This window comes from Anarhichas minor, unplaced genomic scaffold (genome assembly GCF_050575085.1).
Source record: "Anarhichas minor isolate MPS153535 unplaced genomic scaffold, ASM5057508v1 ptg000058l, whole genome shotgun sequence".
NCBI lineage: Eukaryota > Metazoa > Chordata > Actinopteri > Perciformes > Anarhichadidae > Anarhichas > Anarhichas minor.
Window position 1 is genome coordinate 10,527,270 of NW_027466504.1, and position 22,604 is coordinate 10,549,873.

A 22,604-nucleotide genomic window follows, 5' to 3' on the forward strand; every position below is an offset into this window, starting at 1 on the left:
GCGAGTTAGTTCTGGACAGACACAAAAACTTTCCTCCGCCATCTGTTTTACTGCTGATGAAGTCACAAGTTCCCGGCTCATGACATTACGTTGTCTCTAATCTTCAGCGCCTATTAAGATTTCATGAAGTGGTAATGATTATACAATTACTCCCAGCTTGGAAATACCATAATAATGGCCACGGCAACCCAGGTTTGTGAGTTTACGGAGTGGATGTTTATAGATTAAAAAAGCAAACAAACACAGACTGTCTGACTGGCTGGCCGGACATCGATTTGTGTTGCTATTGACTAAAGGGTGGCGAGCAACACTGGCGCTCAACAGCAGTTACATTTTCATATAAATAACCGTGGCTATCTGGACTATAATTGCCTCGGAATCTACTATCTATTACGATACAAAGGTGGCCTTTGTTGAGACCTTTGACAACGATACAGTACTTTGAAGACATTTCCTTATCTTAAACCAACCTAAAAACAACATCTTTTCATCTTATTACGATTGACTGCCCTTCATTGCTAAGATGTCTCTTAGTTCTCCCCAGAGTTTAAGCCAATACGGAGCTGACAAATGCAAAATCCCCGCATAACCTATAATAGCCCTCAGCTATACCATATACGTAGATGTTTTAGCTTCATACCTGATCAGACATTATAATGCTTCAGTGGCGAAGGAAGATTAAAACTTTTTACTTGAGTGTTAAGCTCAGTCAGAGACAGAATTCCCACAACAATTTTCTAAGTCTTTTATAGCAGCTCCTTGTCAGACACGGGGCTATTTCACAAAATGCACTGGTGAATTAAAGAGTTAAGGAGAAGCGGATACTTCAAGCATAACTGATTTATTAGGCCAAGTAAAGGGAGGAGACGAAGAGAAGAAAATGAATTAGGCCTCACATGCACTTTTAATTACTGCTGTCAAGGTGTTTGCTTCGCCCTTCTGGGAAACGCAAACCAAACCATCACTCACACCACTAACTTAGAAGAGCCGCAGAATAAGCCATAAAGTTTAACACCTCTTCTATGGTGCAACATTTACTGCAACATAAACAAAAGCTTCTCCCTGCGACGTCTCTACTGAGGTAAGGTGCGCTGCATGGTTGATAAAGTGAGCAGAATGAGGCCACTGATCCAGGGGTGCTCTTCTCACCTCGTGTGCTTACCTGAGGGATAGAAGAGGACAAAGGAACAACATGCGCCTGTCTGTTTGATCTCGCTGTAAGAGGTGCACTGCACATGTAGGCTGCTGACACGTCATGGGCTGTTTGCTCTTGCACAGGCAGCACTGCCGGCCTTCGTAGCGGAGCTCTTATTATAGCAGAGAGGCAAAGGAATATTTTTATGCACATTTGCACATGCGCGCACACACACACACACACACACACACACGCAAGCGACCATCCTATTCCTTTGATGAGGCTGTGGAATAAGCTATCTATGACCAGGGGCTCTGTAAGAGTGCTTGGCTGCAGTGTAAGTCTCTTGTCGCTAAAAGACAAGACTTTGGCCAGACAGTCTGCCCTAAGAGCAATAACTATGAAGAAAATACATATGGGTCTTGCAATATCTAACTTGAATGTCAAGTGCTGCTCTGTGTAAACTTGGAGTTAAAATCTTTATGTTTCTCAGTTGGACCCGAGTAATATTCACTGGGATCTATGGAGGATATAGGGATGGTCACTGAATCCATTATTCATAAACAAGGGACAAGAGGGGAGTGAGTGTTTCTGCTGACAATGTGGTCGCTCTCCCAGAAGCCAAGAGACATTTAAAGGCGGATATGGTTCCCCATCTCACCAACCCCAGTCAAGATGGGTTTCAGTTGTGCTGACTTCCATATGTCCACATGATATGTCTTGCCTCTCAATCTGCAGCTTCCTGCTGCTCATTTACTCTTAATGTTTTATGAGTCCATGCGGTTTTTGGGTGAAAGCAAACCCGTAAAAATAGAGCAATCCTTCTCTTGTTCCAGGAAGACACAAAGAGCAAGACACTATCTTCCATAAAACAAAACAAAAGAAAATGAAAGAAAGAGACAAAATTAAATCAGGGACTAAAGTTAACTTAGCAAGGCCACAAACGGCGTACACCGATTCACCCACTGTGGCACGCAAGGAAATGATTCCACAGCAGCACATAATTAAAAACAGCATGCGTGTATGTGTATTATATTTTAAACAGGCTTCGATGGAAAGCACAAGGGGCTGGAGATGAGAGCAGTGCACCAGTGAAAAAGGTAATTAAGTTGACCAGAACCAGGCAAGCCGTCTGTTTAATATTTCATGCAGCCCCACACAAAGCACTGTGGAAGCCATCAACAACAGGGCACCAACAACAATTATGAAATAATTAGCCGAGAAACACCCTGGAAAATTTTTCTTTGCCAGGGATATGTGTAAGTAATTGTATAAGTAATTTCAGACTTAGCCTGACTTCCAACTTGACCCTTGTAAAGACCAGCAGGCACCACTTGGTATACAGTGTATGTGTGGTAGCACATGTGAAAGTACACCCAAACATGTATGTTTAAGCTTGTTCAAAATCTTTGTTTTGGGATTTTTAGGAAATACACTTCCCTTCAGTGTTAAAGTCAAACTGAAATTTTAATACTCACTTTTTGGGTGAGGAAATTATAATGATACTGCAGCTAATGTGCATATTTCTACATTTTCCACAAGAAGATAAAACCGTTTTCGGAACTTTCTATGAAAACAGCTTCTAAGCTTCGAGCCTCTGGGTTCGTTTAATGGCAGCCGTTAACTGACATGCTTTCTAGTCCATTTTAAGTTTGTATCTGAAATGGAATCTGGCAAGCTGGAATAAAAAAGTAAAAAAGTGGAAGTTATGATAATTAGCCTCCACTCAGAAAGTGGAAGCTAGTTAGTTAAGCTCCCCAACGGAAGCAGTGATACCCACTACTAGACTTTGCTTTTCATTCATGTTATTTGAACACCTGCTGCATCTAACTATGATCAATCTCGGAACCCATCGGCTGTTAATCAGATGACAGATAAGCCTCTTGGGGCATCCAGAGTGCTTCCGAAACCAATATATTGTCCTCTTGACAACAGATTATGCATATGAATGCAGAAGATACTAGTAATGCAGAATGCAATTACTAGTATCTACTTTTTGTCTGTTCAAACAAAAACTTAAAATTTCTATTTTACAAATAAATAAATAAATTAATGTATTATTAATTTGAATTCCACTTTACTTACCTTAAACATATGTATCCCTAATATTACATGTATTTGATGAAAGTTTACATGGATACAATATATTTAAAATTGAGAAATATTTAAGAAAAAGTGGCAAAATAATAATTGTGCAGAACAATTTTAGTGAAAATGTGCTCCATATGCATTCGCTGGGAGATGATGTACTTCGGCTCACTGCAATGGGGCGAGGAAGAGTGAGACTATTTTTATCCCACCCGGAGGGCTGGGGCAGCTGTGTCAAAAGTCAACAACTATAAGTGACTCCATGCTGCGACGCTCCAGTCCCAAACGCACACATCCCATCAGCTTTATTTCTGAAATTAAACTAAAACCACGACAGATTAATGAATGCTTAAAATGTGAAATGGTGGAAAAAGTAAAATAGGCTAATGCATTTACAGGAACATGTCCAACTAGAACCTAGAGGAAAGGCTGAGCAAATATGAACTAAATTCATCCTTTGAACTGTCGTCGCAAATAGAAAGTCAATGCTCTTAACCTGGTGACCCACAAGAAAAGCAAAACACGCCTGACAGTGTAACATTAACAATGAAATCAAATTTACCCCATGTTAGCCATGGCAATATTGCTCTGTATGAGGCAAGCCCATAATGTATTGATGTACAGCTTTGAGAATGACAAGCTGTACTCACTGTGATTTGTTACACTAATAAAAGTGAAGACACATTATTGTCCTGCCATCTCAAATACACATACACACACATCTTGCTCTCTCTCTCACACACACACACACACACACGCTCGTTCCTCTTCATGGACCACTTGGCTTTGTAGTGGCAAAGAGCTTGAACAAATTGAGAAATGATTGGAATTGAAAGATGAGTAATGGTGATTCTAGCGCTGTCCCTTCTCAATATGGAGATGATGAGATTTGATTCTTTGAGGTCAGGTGCATCATCCGAGCTGAGTGGCTGCCCCGTCTATGACTAAAAGAGATAGGAGGCCATTCGCTCTCACATACAAGCTTTTTGCCACCATAAGTCACGGCTGACATAAAATCAATGCTGTATTTACCGGTGCCATATTCATCGCCATCACACGTTCTGTATGCTAACCATATTAAGAGCAAAGGAATATGTTCGAAGAGTTGCAGACTATTATCCTTTATTGTTGCCGTCTCCTCCCCGTTCATGTTTGTGTGACTGAATCAACACTGAGGGACTAAATGAGGTCAATGAAGCTCCCCCATCCATGCCTTTGACTGCTATCTCCTCATCACGGTCAGCTATTAACTCAGCATTACAGTGCCATTAGCCTAGCTTTGCCACATACTGCACTGCAAACTGCCAATCAAACCGCCAAGCAAATAGCACTTCTGGTTTCTCTGACACTCAGTGAAACAAGGTGCACGCGGGGAAAGAGGGAAATAGCATCTGGGTGTGAATGTAAATGTGGCGGAGCTGGCTAGAGCTGGGAGGAATTGTTAATATGCATGCAGCCATGATTACTGCAATTCCGACTTTGATTAATTGACCCCACAAAAGGAGTAACGAGAAAAGTGAGAAAAATCCCTAACAATTACTGAAAATTGAAAGACTGAATAAAACTAGCAACAACAATGGTGTCCAAACAGAAGAAAAAAAAAAAACTTACACTTGAGCGCCTCACCATCCACAGTATCCTACTGATGATTCTCAAATGGCATGCTCTGTTGCTTTTATACCTTTTGAAAAAAGTGGCGGAGGTTGGCAGCTCCCGGCTGTCTTCGGTTATCGTACCAGTGAGCCGGGGAAACTCCAGAAGTAAGAGTGACTTGTGTCAGCGCAAACCACGGAAAGTCCAATCACTTGTGAGATGGATGTGTTTACTCCCACCCTCTGTTCATCGGAGCGTGACAGTTCAATGATGAATAATGTCATGGGGGACAAATCTGTGTTTGGACACCGTTTCTTTAATACTAAAGTGCTTTAGCTCAGCTTTTTTGGTTAGGCCTCCATATCATTATATACACATACCGTAATTCAAAATGATTAAAAACAGGATTGAGCTGTGAGCAAATTCAATAGAGATGTGATATTGTAAATGACATGAAATTGCATGTAAATAATATGCCAGTCTTGTTTAGAATCTGCTCAAAATGCATATCTGCATGGCAGAAAACATTCCAGTTATATACTGGGATCATTACCATAGCGACAGCTGATGAAGTAATGTCGAAAAAATGCGGGTTTCCAAACTGTGAAGTGACAACTATTCAAACACAATAACACCCAACAAATGAAACGTATTTAAAAATATTCAGCTAAAGATGGAATTAAACACTTAATCACCACCCACATAGGTTAGCATCAGTTTGTATTTAGCTGCATTTATTTTCCACTATCGAAGATATGAACAATCTGTATTTCAACTATAATTTAGTATGTGTCAGTTGCTCTGGAGGTGTGGTAATAACTCATTGATGTGCCTTGACCGAGCAAGCAACACAGGAAAGCTGCATCGCAGTGAATCCTGGGGGTATTGCTTGCAGGTCTGTTCTATGTCTGCGTGCAGAGCAAACCTGAGAGGTAATTACTGGGTCTGAAACCTTACCAGGAGTAGTGGATAAGAATAAGATCCCCTCCCTGGACAGGTGTTTTAATAGGAGTATGGGGGATAGCGTGACACTGGTTCTCTCCTGAGACCTGCAGCGCCTCTCCCAGGTTACAATCTCACCTGTAGCATCAAATCAGACTGTACAGGATTCACCTAATGACACAAGTGATTGTCCGTAAGAAAGGTGAACTGCAAAAGCTTATAAAAAGATTACATTTTCTTACTAGAAAATTGAGGTACTCAGACAGTTGGCCTGGTAGTCTCTCTTTTCAAGCCATTTTACATGATTAATAGGGTAGAGAGTAGAGTTGAAACTGCAATTAAAGGTGTCTTCCATCAGAAGAACCCCCCCCCCCCCCCCCCCCCCCCTTTCTAGAAGTCAGCTAAAGGAGGACCGAGGGGAGCAATGCTCCACCAGAGAAGTCATTATTTCTCCACCATCTCCTCCGCTCTATGGAATACATTAACTTTGCTGTCTTAGCCAGAGTGCCTTCATTGCTTGTTTTGTTTTTTTAAAAGGGATCCATGCAATTAGAAGAAGGGAAAGAAGAAAGTGCTTGGAATAGTCCCCAACCCCCACACAGAGATTGAGTACCAGCACAAAACAAGCTCACTGGGCCCCTCGGGGGCCCTGCCTGAGACTGAGGAGAGCCTCTGATAGTCACCGTCACCGCTGCTCATTGACAACAAAACAGAAAGAAGACAACTGCAAAGCCTCCATTTCACTGACTAAATGGCTTCCTACAAATGTACAGATGGATTTCCGATAACAGACGTCCGCTCTGGTTTGCGGGGAAACATAAATGATACTTCCTTTGTGGGGAATAACATACCTGAATAGCATCAAAGTAAAATCCGCCTCTATTTTAATATTCTAAATGTATACAGACACTGCACAGTGAAACCTATTAGCACGTTTAACAGAGAAGGTACTGCACACCCACATCGCGTAAATGTCTTTGTTTCAATTCTTCTTCTGCATGGATTACTGGGCTGCAAACACCCGGGATCATTACATCCATAATTCCATGTCATTGTGAATATTTCCCAAGATTTGACTTTCAGCTACAGTGCAATTAATGACTTATGGATTACTTAAGATACTTTGCCAGGGCATACTATTGTGCATAGACAAGTCTTGAATCCACATGGGGTACTTGTCAAAGTAGCCTCATGAATATGCGTCACTGTCGAAAAAGTAATGGGTATTGTGGAAAACCATCATAATTGGAGAAACGGTGGAGGCATTATTATGAATCTAGCGCTCCTTCCATGTGCGGTGCAGTAATGAGCCTGAGGAAAGTGATTGTCGTACATTTGATGGTTCACTGACTTCACAGTCATTGTCTTTATCTGCGATAGAAAGGAGAGGCGGGGGGGGAAAGATCGCAATTCCTTTGAGGTACATTTAAATCATAGTCTCCACATATTACTCAGAAAATTCCCTCTTGAGAGTGCGAGCTGAGATGGCGTCCTTCAAGCCCCGCTGGGTTTCCTGTCATCATGAAATGGGAGCAGGAGATTAGGGGGGTGAGGGATGTAGAGGATGGAGAAGGAGGGGGCTAAATACTGAAATCTGGTCTAATCCCATCTCATACAGCTGAAGATACACTCCTCCTAAGACATTTGTGCTCAGAGCTGAGGTAACTGGAAGGAATGAGGGGAATAACGTTGGGAATCCGCCTCATAATATATTGTTTGGAAAGAATTCCATACTTTGTTTAAACATATTTAATACTGGAAATCAACAGTATGTCACACTATCAATAGTTTCTGCTTATTTTACTTTAGAAAATAAGACAATTTGCCCAAGGTTAGTGAAACTAACTCACTCAATGCAATGCCACAGAAAAATGGGCCACAGTCATTACATGGAATGGTATTTCACACTACAGTGTGAGCTACTGAGGGTACAATTCAACCAGATAAGGTTTTGCAGGTGACTAGCTGAGTGCTGCTATTATTGCATAAAAAAAAATGCTTCATTGTGGCACATTTCGTACAGCTCATTGTGTTTAATGGGCCGCTGTGAAACACGTCCTTCCCATCGTAATTAATGAGGAGAAGACAGAAGCGTGAAACACATATCTAGAGGGTCTGTATCAAGTATTCCAATTTCATAATGTTAGTGCGATTTAATTTCCTGCTATTCTTCCATTTGGCTGCATCACAAAGCTTAGAGAATATCCCTTATGACAATTAAATAACACAACCAATTATGTTTCGTTAAAGTACTGTACAAGTCTTTTATCACACACTTTACATTATGACAGTCATTTAATCAGAAAACATTTCGCCAGATGTTTTAATGTGGTGTTTCATTGATAACATTTGGCAAAACACTTACACAGAACAGAAATTGTGTAATACACTTCCATCCTGTTGTATTTGTGTATTTAACAGCCTAACTATATCAACAAAAATCTGTATGACCTTCATGCATCTCTTCTGTGTTTTCTCCCACTCTTTCATTTTCTAATGAAATGCAACACTGCACAAAGCCCCCAGATTAATGTGCAGAAATACATAAATATGAAGCATTCAGAGTGACTGCTGATGTGAGTGGAGACTGCTGTAAGAACATGCCTTATCAACATTCCCTCCCTGTAAAATGCCAATGGAATGCTGCACATTTCATCAACAAGGCGACGCATGCATCTGCTGTAAGTTGCGTGATCTCCCTGCCTTGTTTTACCATGTGAGCTTCCCCTCTCTCACCTCTCCTGTCTAACATTCATCACTAGTCCACATCAGTGAACTTAAAAGCATCCAGCCTGAGACTGTCTTCTTATAAGATGTTTCCACTAAGATGTGCCCCGTGTCTTTCCTGGGCAAACTTCTCTTTGTGTATTAGCTCTAGTGTAGACACAGAAATACAGCAATGTATGACGGAAATATCTTTCAAGATGTTTACAGCCTACAGCTTTCTTGTGAGTATGCATGTGCACCAGCTGCAAAACCCCAGTATTGCTAGGAATTCACCCTTACATCTGGTCAGGAGGGCTTGAATTAATTGCTACATGATATTTAAATCAAATGCAAAAAGTGTGGGAATTGTTCAGCAATAACTTGGCAAGTGTGCATGATGTACAAGCAAGTGAGCAAATTGGTATGTATATTAATTCAGTGCCGCATTGGGATGAGCTACCTAGCAAAGCCCCGTTGTGCCATCTAATTTAAAAAGGCGCCCTGTCTATGCAAATCGTTGGAGAGGACATTTTTCATCACTCGCATGAAAATAGTGTACAAAGAAAAATCTCGCCTGTTTCATCCCTGTTTCAGGTGTTTCCTGCAGGTGGACAGGAGCCCAGAAAGCTGCAGAACACACGAGGATCTTTGTGGAGCATTCGAACATCTGAGAGAGCACATCTGTCCTTTTACACCCATGTTCCAATTGATGTTCTTTTGAACATCTCGTTTGTGTGGCAATTGCTGATGAATAATGCGTGTGGAAAAAGGTTGAATCCTTTGAAATTGGCCGGTTACTCCTGGATTAAAACTAGTGGCTAAAAATCACTTGGCCCTGAAAAAACAAAAAAGCTAATCCAGGCAGAGCAAGTACGGAGCTGTCTCATAAGACCAAGATCACGGCTGCTCCGAGTCCCCGGGACAGGCCTTCTTATGTCACTGTGTGCTTACTGTATGTGTGAATATAGGTGTGTGGGCAGCTGAGGTTGAGGCAAACTTCAAGACCAATTTCATGTTCGGGAGCGTGTGCTGATCTGTTGTGCAATGTTCATGTATGCTCCTGGCCAGCATCAGTGTTGTCATGTGTTGGGGGGTGGTCTGCCCTGGATATGTGCATGTGTGCAACCACTTACAACGTGCGTATTAATGTTAAGGATATACAGATGCCGTACATGTTACGATTTCTACAGTTGAATCTAAAACTTGTGTGAATTACAGCAGAAAACAATATTACCCAAATAATCAAGGGTGTTTAAACATGCAACAAACCTGGTCCAAACTGCCAAACTAAACTAGAGGGTTAGTTAGCTTTGTGTGCACTAAAGAACACGGGCATTCCGTGTCAACAAAATAAGAAAACATTGCAGGGAAAAAGCCATCAGGCAGCATAAAGACCAGAGTATATTCTGAATAAACATGCCTGTGGATGTGCAGATAACATCCAACCTGACTCTTACTACTGGACATTTTTCCTCTTAGACTATTTTTAATTTTGGACTATCGAGGAATTATACTTTACGTTATTTTTTGTGTGCCATACATTTTCTATGGCCAGTTATGTTTAGCAGCTCCTCCAAACTTTTACATTAAGGGAAGGCATGCAGTCATGATACTTTAAATCTGTTTATCCTTAAATTCTACATTATTTTTCCTACTTGAGCTAAAACAGAGTAATTCATCCACAAGCACTTGAAATGAATCAGATAAATAATGTTTATCACAGATTATTTAAAAAGACAATATTATATTTCCACCGCGTTTCACTCTGGCCAGCAGCGGGGCAGCACTCCCTAAAGCACCAACTTTCACGTGCTAATGAGTGTTGTTATCGTTAAGTGGGTGCCAGCGGGAGGAAGGTCATGTGGTAGCCAAAATAAAATTGTATCCAGGCCGGGTATGCACTGTATGGAACTGACCCTTATTACTGCACCATCTCCCTCAGTTCCTGCTGCGCACACACACAGCGGCAATAAAAACGCAGACCAGATGAGGTGAGCAAGCATGTGCTCCTTCTTATCACACACAACATAAACGTACTGATGGGCATGCATGTCGTACTTGCCATCAAATCAAGACGTCCTTATTGTTTTGTGGTTATAGAGTTTAACATTATAACCACTATCATTAAAGCTCTGTAAACTTGGCTTCAAATCGACCAAAGTTAAAACGTTTTTAGGTTTTATTTGTCAAGAGTGTAACACTGGAAACATCAAATTTTACTGAGAGTAACTGTTGCTAAATTCTTATTGGTGAAGGGAAATTATCCCTTTCCCTGCAAATCAGTGGGAAAAGCGAGAAATAGAAGTATAGAAAAATTCCAAGTAAAAAAACTGACAGAGAAATGTGTGAAGATGGCTTTATCCTAATATAATACATCTACAGTGTACTGTGCTTAATTTGGTGTACTGCACTTGCAATTGAAAGAATGCTGATAAACAGTCTTTGACTTACGATGTGCAGCTTCAGGAAGTCTCCGAGACCAGAGGAGCTATCCACCCTCACCAGGACAGCATCCTTCAGGTGCGTGCTGAAGCCAACAGCTAGCCGGTCTGCCCTCGTGCTGGGACGGTCATTTGGCGGCCACGTGTATGTGATCAGTCCACCGTCTCGCCCAAATATGTACGTCGTTCCCGCTAGAGAGGAAAAAAAAGCAGAGATAACAAATATAAGAGTGAATTCCCCCTTACAGTCATGTACCAGGCATGAACCACTGACTGTCAACACAACAACATTATAAACACAACAAAGCCGGCACAGATGCCATGTGTACACAGCACCGTCAGTCTGAAGTGTTTCATTGTGCTGAGTAATGACTTTGGAAAGCACTGCGCAACACATCTCTCTCGAACAGCTCTCAGCCCCGTCTGAGGGTTTAAGTACACTCATGTCAATTCATGAGAATGGGAAAATTCAGCGGAAATGAGGGAGGCAGGTACTGGTGCCACTTTCCCCATGATGTTCCACAATTACTCAGTTTTACTGCCATCGCCCGCTTCACCTCTACAGGGGAGAGACACACAAGTAAATGCTAGCGATTTTGCAGTCATGTCCCCGGTGCCCAGGTAACCAGCATGCCAAAACGGGCACCTCCCCGTCTCTCGCGCTTCATTAGCAGCCTCAAAGGCAGACTCATCCGGCAGCGTTATAGACTGACTGGTCCAATTATGCCCTCCTTGTGACCTCCAAACCAGCTACTTCCTGTCTCGCTGCATTAGCACGTTGTCTGTCGCAGCTGTATGAAAGGTTTGAACATGACCTGGTAGATGGAAGAGCAGTTATAATTACGTAGCTATTCAGTGAGACAGAGCCTTGCGGCATTATTCCAGTGACCTAGTCAAATTGATGGTTGGAAATAAGTCCATCTCACCAAATGAAGGAAATGGTCTATTAAAAGTGGGAGCATGTTCCTGTATGAAGCCACAGCTCAGGTTTTGTTGCTTGCCAACCAGCTTTACCATGTCAGAGCTGTCAGAGTTGTCTCAATCAAATAAGTGCCTATTTCTTCCCAATTAAAAACCTTCATTGGGATAGAGTTTCAATTAATTTCTGCTGGGACATAAAAAAGTATGCTTGTGGAAAAAAAGTGGGTATATGTGTGTGCAAGTGTGAATGAATGAGTATGGGATTGGGAAATAAATGCCTGTGAGAAAGGCTGAAAATAAATGCAGCTGTCAGATTAGCATAAAAACAGCTATCTTCATGAAAAATTAGACAAGGAGCTCTGCTAGTGTGTTATGCATTTACATGTGTGTGTGAGTGAGAAGGAAAAACAGAGCGAGCGGGCATGTTAATATTCATGGGGACAGGGAGTTAAACAGCCCGAGCCTGAACAATAGATTATAAATCATTCTGACTGTAATTCCAGTATTTTCTTGTAAACCAGTTCACGGGGATATAAAACTATCGATATATATTTTGCATTTGTTTATTTATTTCTGTTTTCCTCCCTCTGAAGTGATTCAAGCCTGTCACTCTGCTCTCAAGTTCCTTTTCCAATTTCATTCCCTCATTGGAGTCAATACACAGTGTCACCCATTAGCTAAAAAGAATTGCATCATTAATTAACGATAATGTGATTAACGAATGATGTTGGGACATACAGATCTATGGCGGGATTTATTGTTTACATAAAGAATAACTCGCATTTGTAAAACGTAATGAAATAACACTGTAAGCATTCTTGTTCGGCTAATGGATAAAGCGTTATGAAGCTTGATGACTTCTACAAAGGAAAATAAATGATGTGTAATATATTTGCGAGGCAGGCATCATTTCTTTTTCATAAAGTCTGGCGGCTACTGCTGAAAACCTGCCTTGTTCCACTAATGCATATCTGATGTTGGCCCCTTCACAGAGCAATCTTCAATTCATGTAGCTCTCGCTGGACTGTTGTCACTGTCTCCAAGTTTACCCCCGAAGCCATCGAACACTTGCTCCATGCTCCAGCTTATTATAATTAAGCTCTTTTAAACCATGTCAGAGTGGGAACTCACTGGGCCCTAAAGCGTCCATTTCCCCCTCTGTCTATTCATACGATTTGACACCCACTTTATCCCACTGACAGCTTATTTACTATTGGTGACCTCAAAAAAAAAAAAAAACACTAACAAAGATTGCTCATTTCAGTGGGCTGGTATGCAGATCTTGCTACTGACACCCTTAAGCTAAATGGATAAACAGCAAGACCCTCATGTCAAGGCACCAAAGGTCAACTCAACTAACTACTCTGTGACATGTAGATTATATAAATGGCTCAAAAAGAAGATTCAGAGAGTGAAGATAATAAGGTTGCCGATATGTGGTAACGCAGTCTAAAACTCCATACAAGCACCCTAGACCAGTGACAGAGTCCTTGAGGGACGGTTGAGGATTAAGACGCATGGAGAAACATGGCTAATACACACCTACACAGTTATGCAGAGGCATGAAATCAGCAGATGCGTGCCTGCGCAACTCCAGTGGCGGGAGTAATTATGCACTGGCTCCATATTTGTTATTTGTGCGCTCTCCTGGGACCGATACGGATCTGTTGTAGTCATTAGATACAGTGGTGTCCTGGAAATACTTGGCTGTTTGTTGTCTCGTTAATTTGAAAAAAGTTTCGGTTTCTTCCCTAATTTACACTGTATAATAAAAAAAGATAAATGAAAGCACGAGATCGAGGTACAACGGGGGGAGGTTGAGATACAAAGTGCTTCGAGGTGTAGCGCTACGCGTCACAAAAACCTACGAAACAGAATGTAAATTCAAATTTTATTGCTTCACATATCCCGATGTCACTCCGACATTCATATGCATTTCCCCAGCGAGGTCACGGTGCGGAAACCAAGAAGCAGTGTGTTTTGGGTAAGTATACTGGTATGTCTTACTCAAGACTATTACAGATGATGAGACCTCCAGGATGAACTCCTCAACTACAAGTCTCCCCTGTTAAAGGATAATGAATTAATCTGTCCTCATGTTGGATTACATTGAGAGCTGGCTGCTCTCTGCTGCGTCAGTTAACATCAAAGAAGATAAACATTGGCAGATCAAACACTCTGCTTTCATTAAAAATGTAGCACCTTCTCCTGCATTTGGCCAAAGAGGTGTGTGGGATAGCAGACTGTGGGAAAGTGGGCATGGCCTGTGTGTTAGAGCCCTCTTGGCACCGACTTCTCAATGTCCATTTCTGCTGCGATAAAGCAGGAGCATATAGGAAACTACTCAGCGGTGTCACATGAAGAGGCGGATAGGTGTAAGCAAAGGAAAGCGCCCTGGCTCTGTGCCCGAGTGTAGCAGTTGTGGGGCGGTTAGGATAAACAAACCAAGCGGCCTGCGTGACTGTACTGCTCAGCTAAGGTCAGGCTCCCGGACCGTCTTTCCTCTGACCTCCAACGCGGCCATCGTAACGAGCCTCATATTACCACCTCTGCCGAGAAACCGGGGAGGAATCCAATCATAATTACATCGTTGTGATGGAAATATGAAAAGGAGAGATGACATTATGGATCTGCTTTCCGTCAGCACCTAGCACTTGCGTTTCTCTCTTTTTGCTGCCAGGGATACCCGTAATGACTTGTGTGCAAAAATAGATTGCCCGAGATGTGGCATATAGAGTAGCTTTTTCAGATTATGTTTTCATCTGTTCAATGGAACTTCAATGTAAAATAACCCTCTTTTTCCAATTGTCTCTTGTCTATACATCTTATATTCATATGTTTAGGTCTATATATTATATATAGGTATATAGATCTTATATATATAGACCTAAACATGCCATTTTCCAGGTTTACTTTTAGTTTGTGTAAATTAACAATGGACTTGAGCTTAACGTTGAGGACAACGTCTATAAGATCTGTGACACACTTAAACCTATTTGTGACTGGGACAGAAATAAGTAGGTGAACATTTGCATAAATTGCTGCACTTTGCTCATCCCCAAACCATTTAATAGGACAAAACTATATTAAGGATAACATCATTTGGGTTTATCTATGGTCTGTGCCCCCCACAGGGAGGTGTACAATTAAAAGAAGCTAAATGGTGTCTATTGGATTACTATTTCAGGTTCCAGAAAAATCATTACAGCGACTTATGAGGACACTATTGTCCAATAGAACACTATCGGTATCTGGTAAAAAAAAAAAGCTATCTCCGATCAATGCTCCTTAAGATTTAGTGCCATGAGGGGAAATTGTGAGTCAACTTGATACATTTTTTTCTCCCCCCTGATCCACCCTTCTCACTATATTTTACCTTTTGGGACAATTAAATGGTCCGGTGGCTGAGGAGATGAGGTGGTAAATAGATAGTGGGGTTATGAGCAAAGCCGTTCAAACTTATTTCTTTTCAGCTGCATGTTCCAACTTGGCAGCGATTGCAAAGCTGTGAATTACAGAGACAGGCACAGTGTATAATTAAATGGTACATCACACCCCATGATCCAAAATAATGATGCGAATACATTGATATCTGTCTATATATATATTGCAGGGATTCTTTTTTCCTCCCCAGGCTTCACTGCCAGAAAAAGAAATACTGAAAACTATTCAAACATCTTGTGACATGAACCAGCAATAATGGAAGAAGGGGGGGGGGGGGGGGGGGGGGGGGGAAAGCATGATTTGATTATTCAAATGAAAATGGAACTGAAAATGGATTTTTTTCACCCCTGTCAGCCAGTCTTGTAGTTATTTCAACAGGCAAAAGAATTGCAGGGCAAAGAGATCTCAGCTTTCAGCTTCGATGTCAAGGACCACACAAATGTACCTGTGCATCATGTTTGTTTGTGACAACATGCTGAGGCTTCGTGAACACCGCCACTTCCAGCAATGTCGAAGACATTTTTAAATTATTAAATATTTCCATTTCTGGTAAAATATTCATTATATAAAAAAAGTGTTATTTTGTTAATTCTTTGAGGAAAATAATTTTATATCTCAAACCTTATGTGATAAGAATTTAGATTGTAGTTGGTGTGATTTCGGCAACCCCAAAGGTATTATGTAGTTTAATCAAAAGCAGCACACATAACATCACTGTAAAGCTATTCTTATGTTATTTTCTGTTGATTGCTTTAACATTTCTGTACTGATCTTTTCATTGTCTGTTCAGCTACAGCAATGACGTTTCCCACTATACTGTGAACATTTGTGTCAGTTTAAAGAGTTTATTTCTCATTTGTTCACTGTTGCTGCTGCTGCTATAAATGTAAAACATCTCTTCTGTACACCAGAGCATGTTTTCTAGAGTGTTTTCCAATGTACTTTCCTGTCCGTGCACTGTGGGGCTTTGTGTTGGCGAGGTGACATTTCTGTCAGGGTTTTTCTTGTCTGTGCCAGTTTGGTGTTCTGGCAACATGCTGGGAAATTAAGTGCTCAACAGTAGGTAGAGAGAAGCTGTGGAATTAAGAAACACCTGGAATTTTTGCTTTTCCCGTTCACCTTCCGAGTCCTGGTTCAAAGGAGTGTGGGGTGCACTGCAGTTGTGTCCTGTGCTACTTCCGTACCTTTACCAATTAATGTGCGCATGTACAGATCCTAAACAAAAGCTGATAAAGTATGTTTTTGGATATGTAGGCCAGTTTGACTTTGATGCAATCCCCTCAAGCAGAAAAAAAAAATAGCTTGATTTTTTTTGTTGTCATTCTAAGTTTATCCACATGTGGCTGTACAATGAATGAGGAACAGGCTGGAGGATGCACTACTCCCATTCCCAGATGCCCCTGTAGTTGGCTGCCAGTTCTGTTGGCTGTTCACCTGATGTCAAAGAACCATTTCTTTCATTTGGCAAAGAAGCTCCTAGCACCAGAGCAGCACCATAATAAGTTATCTCCTCCCATGCTAATACAACTAAAAGAGCCATTTATTTGCTGCTGGAAATTCTGCACCTTTTGCTCAAGAACACGTGAACTCTTTTTGTGGTTCAGTAGATCCCTTGCTCTCTACTGTACAGTCAGTTGTCAGGGGTGCTGCTTTGACTGGTGATGAAAACCCGCATCTACTCATAAGGTATTCTACCCCGTTGCCAGTGAGGCACACAAGCACTATGAACATCTTGTCATGGTGAAAGACACTACCCATACCCGGCGCCATGTGCCTACTGACTTACGAAAACAGAGCCCCCAGTGTTTAGAAAAGAAAATGTAAGACTTCTGGGTAAAAGAGCTAGAATCAAGATGGGAATTATTTAAATGAAAATGTCACAAAATAATTAAAAAAAAAAAACAGACCCTCCAGTTAAGTGTCAGTTTTGCAGCAGTAACCGAATACTTTGACATGTGAGGTGATAAATTGCCTGTCACCTTTGACTGGCAGCCTCTGTATGTGGGAATAGTTAAGGACAGTGAGAAACAGCAGCTCTGAAAATATGAGTTGAGTGCAATTGTTCTTCCAGTTGTTTGGAGTCAGCAGTTAAAGCACAGCCTCTGGTTGTCTGACCCGTGGGCACAGAAGAAGAAAATTGGGCCGGACAAAGAATACTGGAATGCAAGGTATAGTGGACACAGCTACATCCCTGTGGCCACCCTCAACCCCCCACCCACCTAATCTCTATTTCTATATCTGTTCATCGTTCCATTGCAGTATAGCGAGGTCCTTTCAACAATTTAAACATCACTCTGAAGCTTTGCTCCTGGAGAAAGCCATTCTCTATATTCACTGGTGTGTGAGAAGCCCTTTGGGGGACTAAAAAGGCTATGGATTGTTGACTTGTCTTAATCCTCTCCCAGCACAAACAACTGCCTCCCTTATAATGGGATAGGCAGTTAGAACAGAACTAGCAAGCATGAGAAAAGGTTTCATCACAGGTTGAGGCTGGAACAATGCTGTACATACTACTGAAATGGCAGCAAAACAAACTTTTAATATGACTATGCTTAAACTATACGTGAGGGGCAAGGTTTCCCTCAACAAGATGAAAACACAAGATTACTGCATTGTGCAAGCATCTCATCCATTTTATACATCATTGGATTGTTGCTATAATGCACAGTCAAAACATTGTTTTGTGTGAGCATGGAGTGGAAATTGAGCAATTTTGCCGGCTAGTCCATAACTGCTGCAATTCTGTCATGAAACTAACCCATAACATGAAATACTGCATACTGCACACTCGGCCACCCTGCTTTGCTTCCTTCCACGCTTCTTTCCCCTCACTTTTATTTTGAAGTGATAAATCTTCCCTTCAGTCTTTATCAGAAGGCTGGAGCTGAGCTATTCTCTTTTTAGTCAGCAGAAAGCAGAGTGGATAGAGGTGCTAAATCAACCAGGAGCACAGACTGCCTGCTTACTTTGTGTTGGCTTAATATGTCTGAGCATACTGGCATATATACAGCAGTCGATATAAACTTTTACACTTCATTGCCCAGAGACTTAATCTTCACCACCGGCCGATAGAGCATTCAGTTATATATACCAATACAGTATGTGTTTCAATAGTAGCAAATATAATGCGTTATTGATGATAATGGATGTAAATGATAAGTGGTACTGAAGCAAACGTGGATAAAAAACAAAACTGCGTTATCAAAGGGAAGAATTTTAAGCCCTCAGGCAGTTACCCTTCATCTTCAGGCTAGATAGGCAAATATTTTAATTAGCCTATTTCCACAGTATTGTTTTAACAATATCCAGTGACCTATGTGCCTTAAGCTCCTTCTAATGAAGACAATCCCAAAGCAGCATTTCTGCAGAGTACAGCTGACAGTGTCCAACCTGCCTTCATAAGCTGCAAAGGATTAATCCTCTCTCCCTGCTTTGCTAATTTGATGTAATTAAATTAAGTGGGGACTCAAAGTGGGACATTGCTGCTTGCCCCATGATTGGTCATGCTTATTAGAGGGTATACGATTATTAGAATTATAGGAGCAACAAAATCTAATACAAACGGAGAGAGATAGAAAACATAGGAGCACTTAAGTCAGAGCTCAAGGCTGGTACAGTACAACATGATCACATCAAGGGGGAAGGGGGAAGGGGGGGGAATGAGAGGAAGAGAGGCTGAGAAACAGATAGAGATACATTTTGCGATAGGAAGATGGTTGATTAAAAAGTAGTTTCATATCTTTATATTGTAGGGAGCAACAGCATAATCACACTATGTACTTTATCAACCATATATATATATCTATATATAGATATATATATATATAGATATATATCTATATATAGATATATAGATATATAGATATAGATATATAGATATCTATATATCTATATATCTATATATAGATATATATCTATATATAGATATATATCTATATATAGATATATATATATATAGATATATATCTATATATAGATATATATATATATATAGATATATATAGATATATATATATATATATATCTATATATAGATATATGTACATTTCTTAAAGTCTTATTTAAAGAGTAACTTAACACCCCCTGAAAATCCTCTCTTTGCTGACCTCGGTTGAATTTCTCACCTTGTTGCATGATGTACAAGTGGACTACACTGTTGGGTGTGGTTACAGGTGCAACATTGCACACTTCTGGCCACACCCAAGCACGCCCATCAATGATGCTGGGTTTGTTCAGAAGTCAAACAGGCTTGGGCGTGGCTAAGCAAGAACATCAATTATTTAATAAATATCTGCCCAATCATATTCACTAGAAGAGTGATTGACGTTCCTATCTCGCCCATAGACTGTACATAACCAATGGACGTTGTCATCGTGATGTCACCCATTGGTTTGTGGACTGCCGTTTTGAAGCCTCCAATTCCGCATTTTGACCTTCGCCATCTTGCTTTTTGGTCGTCGCCATCTTGGCTTTTTGCACCAGAAGTGACACAAGAGGGTGAAGCTAAGTACAACCAAATGCTGAATAAGACACTTTTAGGCGATCAAAAAGTTTACAATTAACTTCATGAACTGATAACAAACTGAGAAATGGTAGTTGTCGCAGACCAGACAACGCTGAGGTGGCAGCCTGTCAATCACAAAATACGCCAAAGAGAGTACGCTCTATCATCTATTTTACTCTAAATGGGAGCATAATTAACTAAATGAACATCATGCTGTATTTAAGAAGACTTAGAAACGATTGAGACGACTTCTCAAAGACTTCTATACAATCAGACTTATTTTTGCAACTGGAGTCGCATTAGCATTTTTATGAATGCTTCATGAGACACTCAGCTTTGATATTCTAACTTTCTATATTATTTCTAACGTGAAAACCAGCGGCCAAACAGCTAAAAGTACCTCTGTTGTAAGATAGACAAGGGTTAAAAGATAAATGCAATGATCTATGGATCATGCTCACCCCCAGATAAGACAGATAATCAAATGTATGGAGGCACATTTTTGATGGGCATTAATATTTGACGCTATCACATGACATGTCATTACTTGCACAATGCAACGACACAGATTGCAAACAAAGCTGTTCTAAAACCAGTACAAACACTACTCTCTACAGCAAACCTGGGTCATTCTAACCAATGATATAGTAATCAGTGAGGTTATGGGGGCTATATACACCCTGCATCCAGTTGATTCAAGATTTGCATGTTTATATTATTATAGGGCTTAATGTCTGCCATCTGTCCTCTAAAATGCATTAATTAGCTGTCTTGATTCATTTTACATTTGCTGCCCCCTTTATCTGAACTAGTGTGTGAAACTACACAAAGTGGAATGTGTAGTTAGCGTCCAAGATGATATTTTACATTTTCATATTGTATATTTATTCACTTGTTTTTTTTCTTTATAATTTTACTTGAAACGTTTATGTTCATATTTTACTTAAGATCTTAATTAAAGAAGAAAATACTCTTTTACTTTTCATTTGTCAAGTATTAAATTCACACAGGAGTTTACCATGTGGTTATTTTATATAGAAATATTTTTATCAGATTACCAGAAAACATGCTATATAGTGATATATGTTTAAATATAGTTAACGAGATATAAAATGACCTTGAAGATATTGGTCATATACAGTATATCCCAGCCCTAATAAGAGTTACCAACAAGTATAGTATATACAGTATATAGTATATATAGTATTTAGACAGGGCTACACATTCTGATAGCTCTTTAACAAAGTTTGTGACCCTATAATGTCATTATATTTGGAAAACTTTTTTTCATATAGTTGATCCTCTAGTGATCAAAACAACAGCTATCACAATTTGGGACCCTTCCAAAACATCTTTGGCAACATCTATCAAAGTACAGTAATAAATATGTCATAAGGTATGATAAAAACCACTGCACCATCAGCCCAACCTGTCTGTTTTTACTTGCACAAAATCAAATTGCCCTGTGGATTAATAAAGTTTTAATGATTTTTATTAAAATGTCGGAAGTGGGCAAAATAGCCAATATTCCTAATGATGTCACAGATTCTGATGTGTGACAAAATTTGGTGCATCATCGGCAACAAACTTTAATGCCACTTACCGGAAGTATCCCTTCTCAATTTGGGATTGTAGATAAGACTCCGAACATATCCTGCCCTAAACTCATACAATCTGCAGTTCGACAGAGATTGTGAATCAAGAAATGTGCCCCTGCGTCACACTGCTGCAGTAGTTTGCCATAGTTTATCCCCACACTGCTCTGAAGAGATAAGCCTTCACCTTACCATGACGGGGCCCCCGGGCAGCCATACCAACTACCCTCACTCTTCATGGCAGAGGACCATCAATTCATGGTTGAGGTAAAGTTCTGCCCCCTGGCCCAGTAATATAAAACCATGAATGCTCAGTCGACCAGTGTCACTCACACCCTTTTGCCCCCTCCTCTGCCATGCTCACTTCCCCTAAGCCCTAAGTGATACATGAGCCCCTGCCTTGTGAAGCAGAATTGCCCATCCAGGCAGAGCTGACAAGACCCACTGTCTTAATGGAGCAATACCCCAAACGGGCCCTTTGTTACCCTGACCAGCTGCATATCTGCCTCCCCAGCCAACCGCCTTGGCTCTGATAGAGGTGTCTCACAGTATCGACAGCTTCTAATTTACTCTCTCATCATCACTTGCCTCATTTGCTCCTCAGACTCAATGCTCCCTTTCTCTCAATTCAGGTCAGCCATTTTGTTTGCCAGCAATTTGTTGATTAGGTTTTTCTGCATCCAGTGTTTAATTTGCGCGCCAGCGAACACACATATCAAAGTTAGACTTAGATAAAAATCAAGCATCAGGCGAATCTCTGCTTTTTCATTCCCAGTTAAAAGCCTCTTTGACTGATTGCGTGCCATCAAACATCAGTGCATTATTTAGTTTCAGTGCGTCTGTGCGTAGCATGTACCAAACATCACAGCCTCCAAATGGTCTCTAGAAGCTGTTGTCTTCTCTATTAGGGAGCCAACAGATGTGGAGTATGACTGCAGTTCTAATTACCGAAAAAGACAAGTGTGGGGGATAATTACAGAGTGGAAGTGAGGCAGAAAGCAGAGTCCAAGGCCAGACCTCTGATCTGAGACTAGAGACAACTCTGGCTGCCCATCACCATATGCAGCCAACCTGCATCAGCACAAATGCTGCTCTCACAAAGAAGCTGCTTTAGGATCTGACAGAACTACTGGTCTTTATTGAGCATAATCGTACATTAGCACTATTCATGAAGCAAAACATATAGCAGTCTATGATAGGCCTGCCTAATTACGACATGCTTGTGCCGCAGTAGG

The 22,604-nt window shown here is 40.8% G+C and overlaps 1 protein-coding gene across 7 annotated transcripts in view; it reads right to left on the reverse strand.

The window, feature by feature from the left end:
• LOC142932962 (neurexin-1a) overlaps nucleotides 1-22,604 on the reverse strand; it is a 228,749-nt gene that overhangs the window by 66,528 nt on the left and 139,617 nt on the right. For all 7 annotated transcript variants that reach the window (XM_076077074.1, XM_076077075.1, XM_076077076.1 and 4 more), the window contains one exon: nucleotides 10,916-11,097. In XM_076077074.1, coding sequence (XP_075933189.1) covers nucleotides 10,916-11,097 — 182 coding nt within the window. The remainder of the gene's footprint in view (nucleotides 1-10,915; nucleotides 11,098-22,604) is intronic.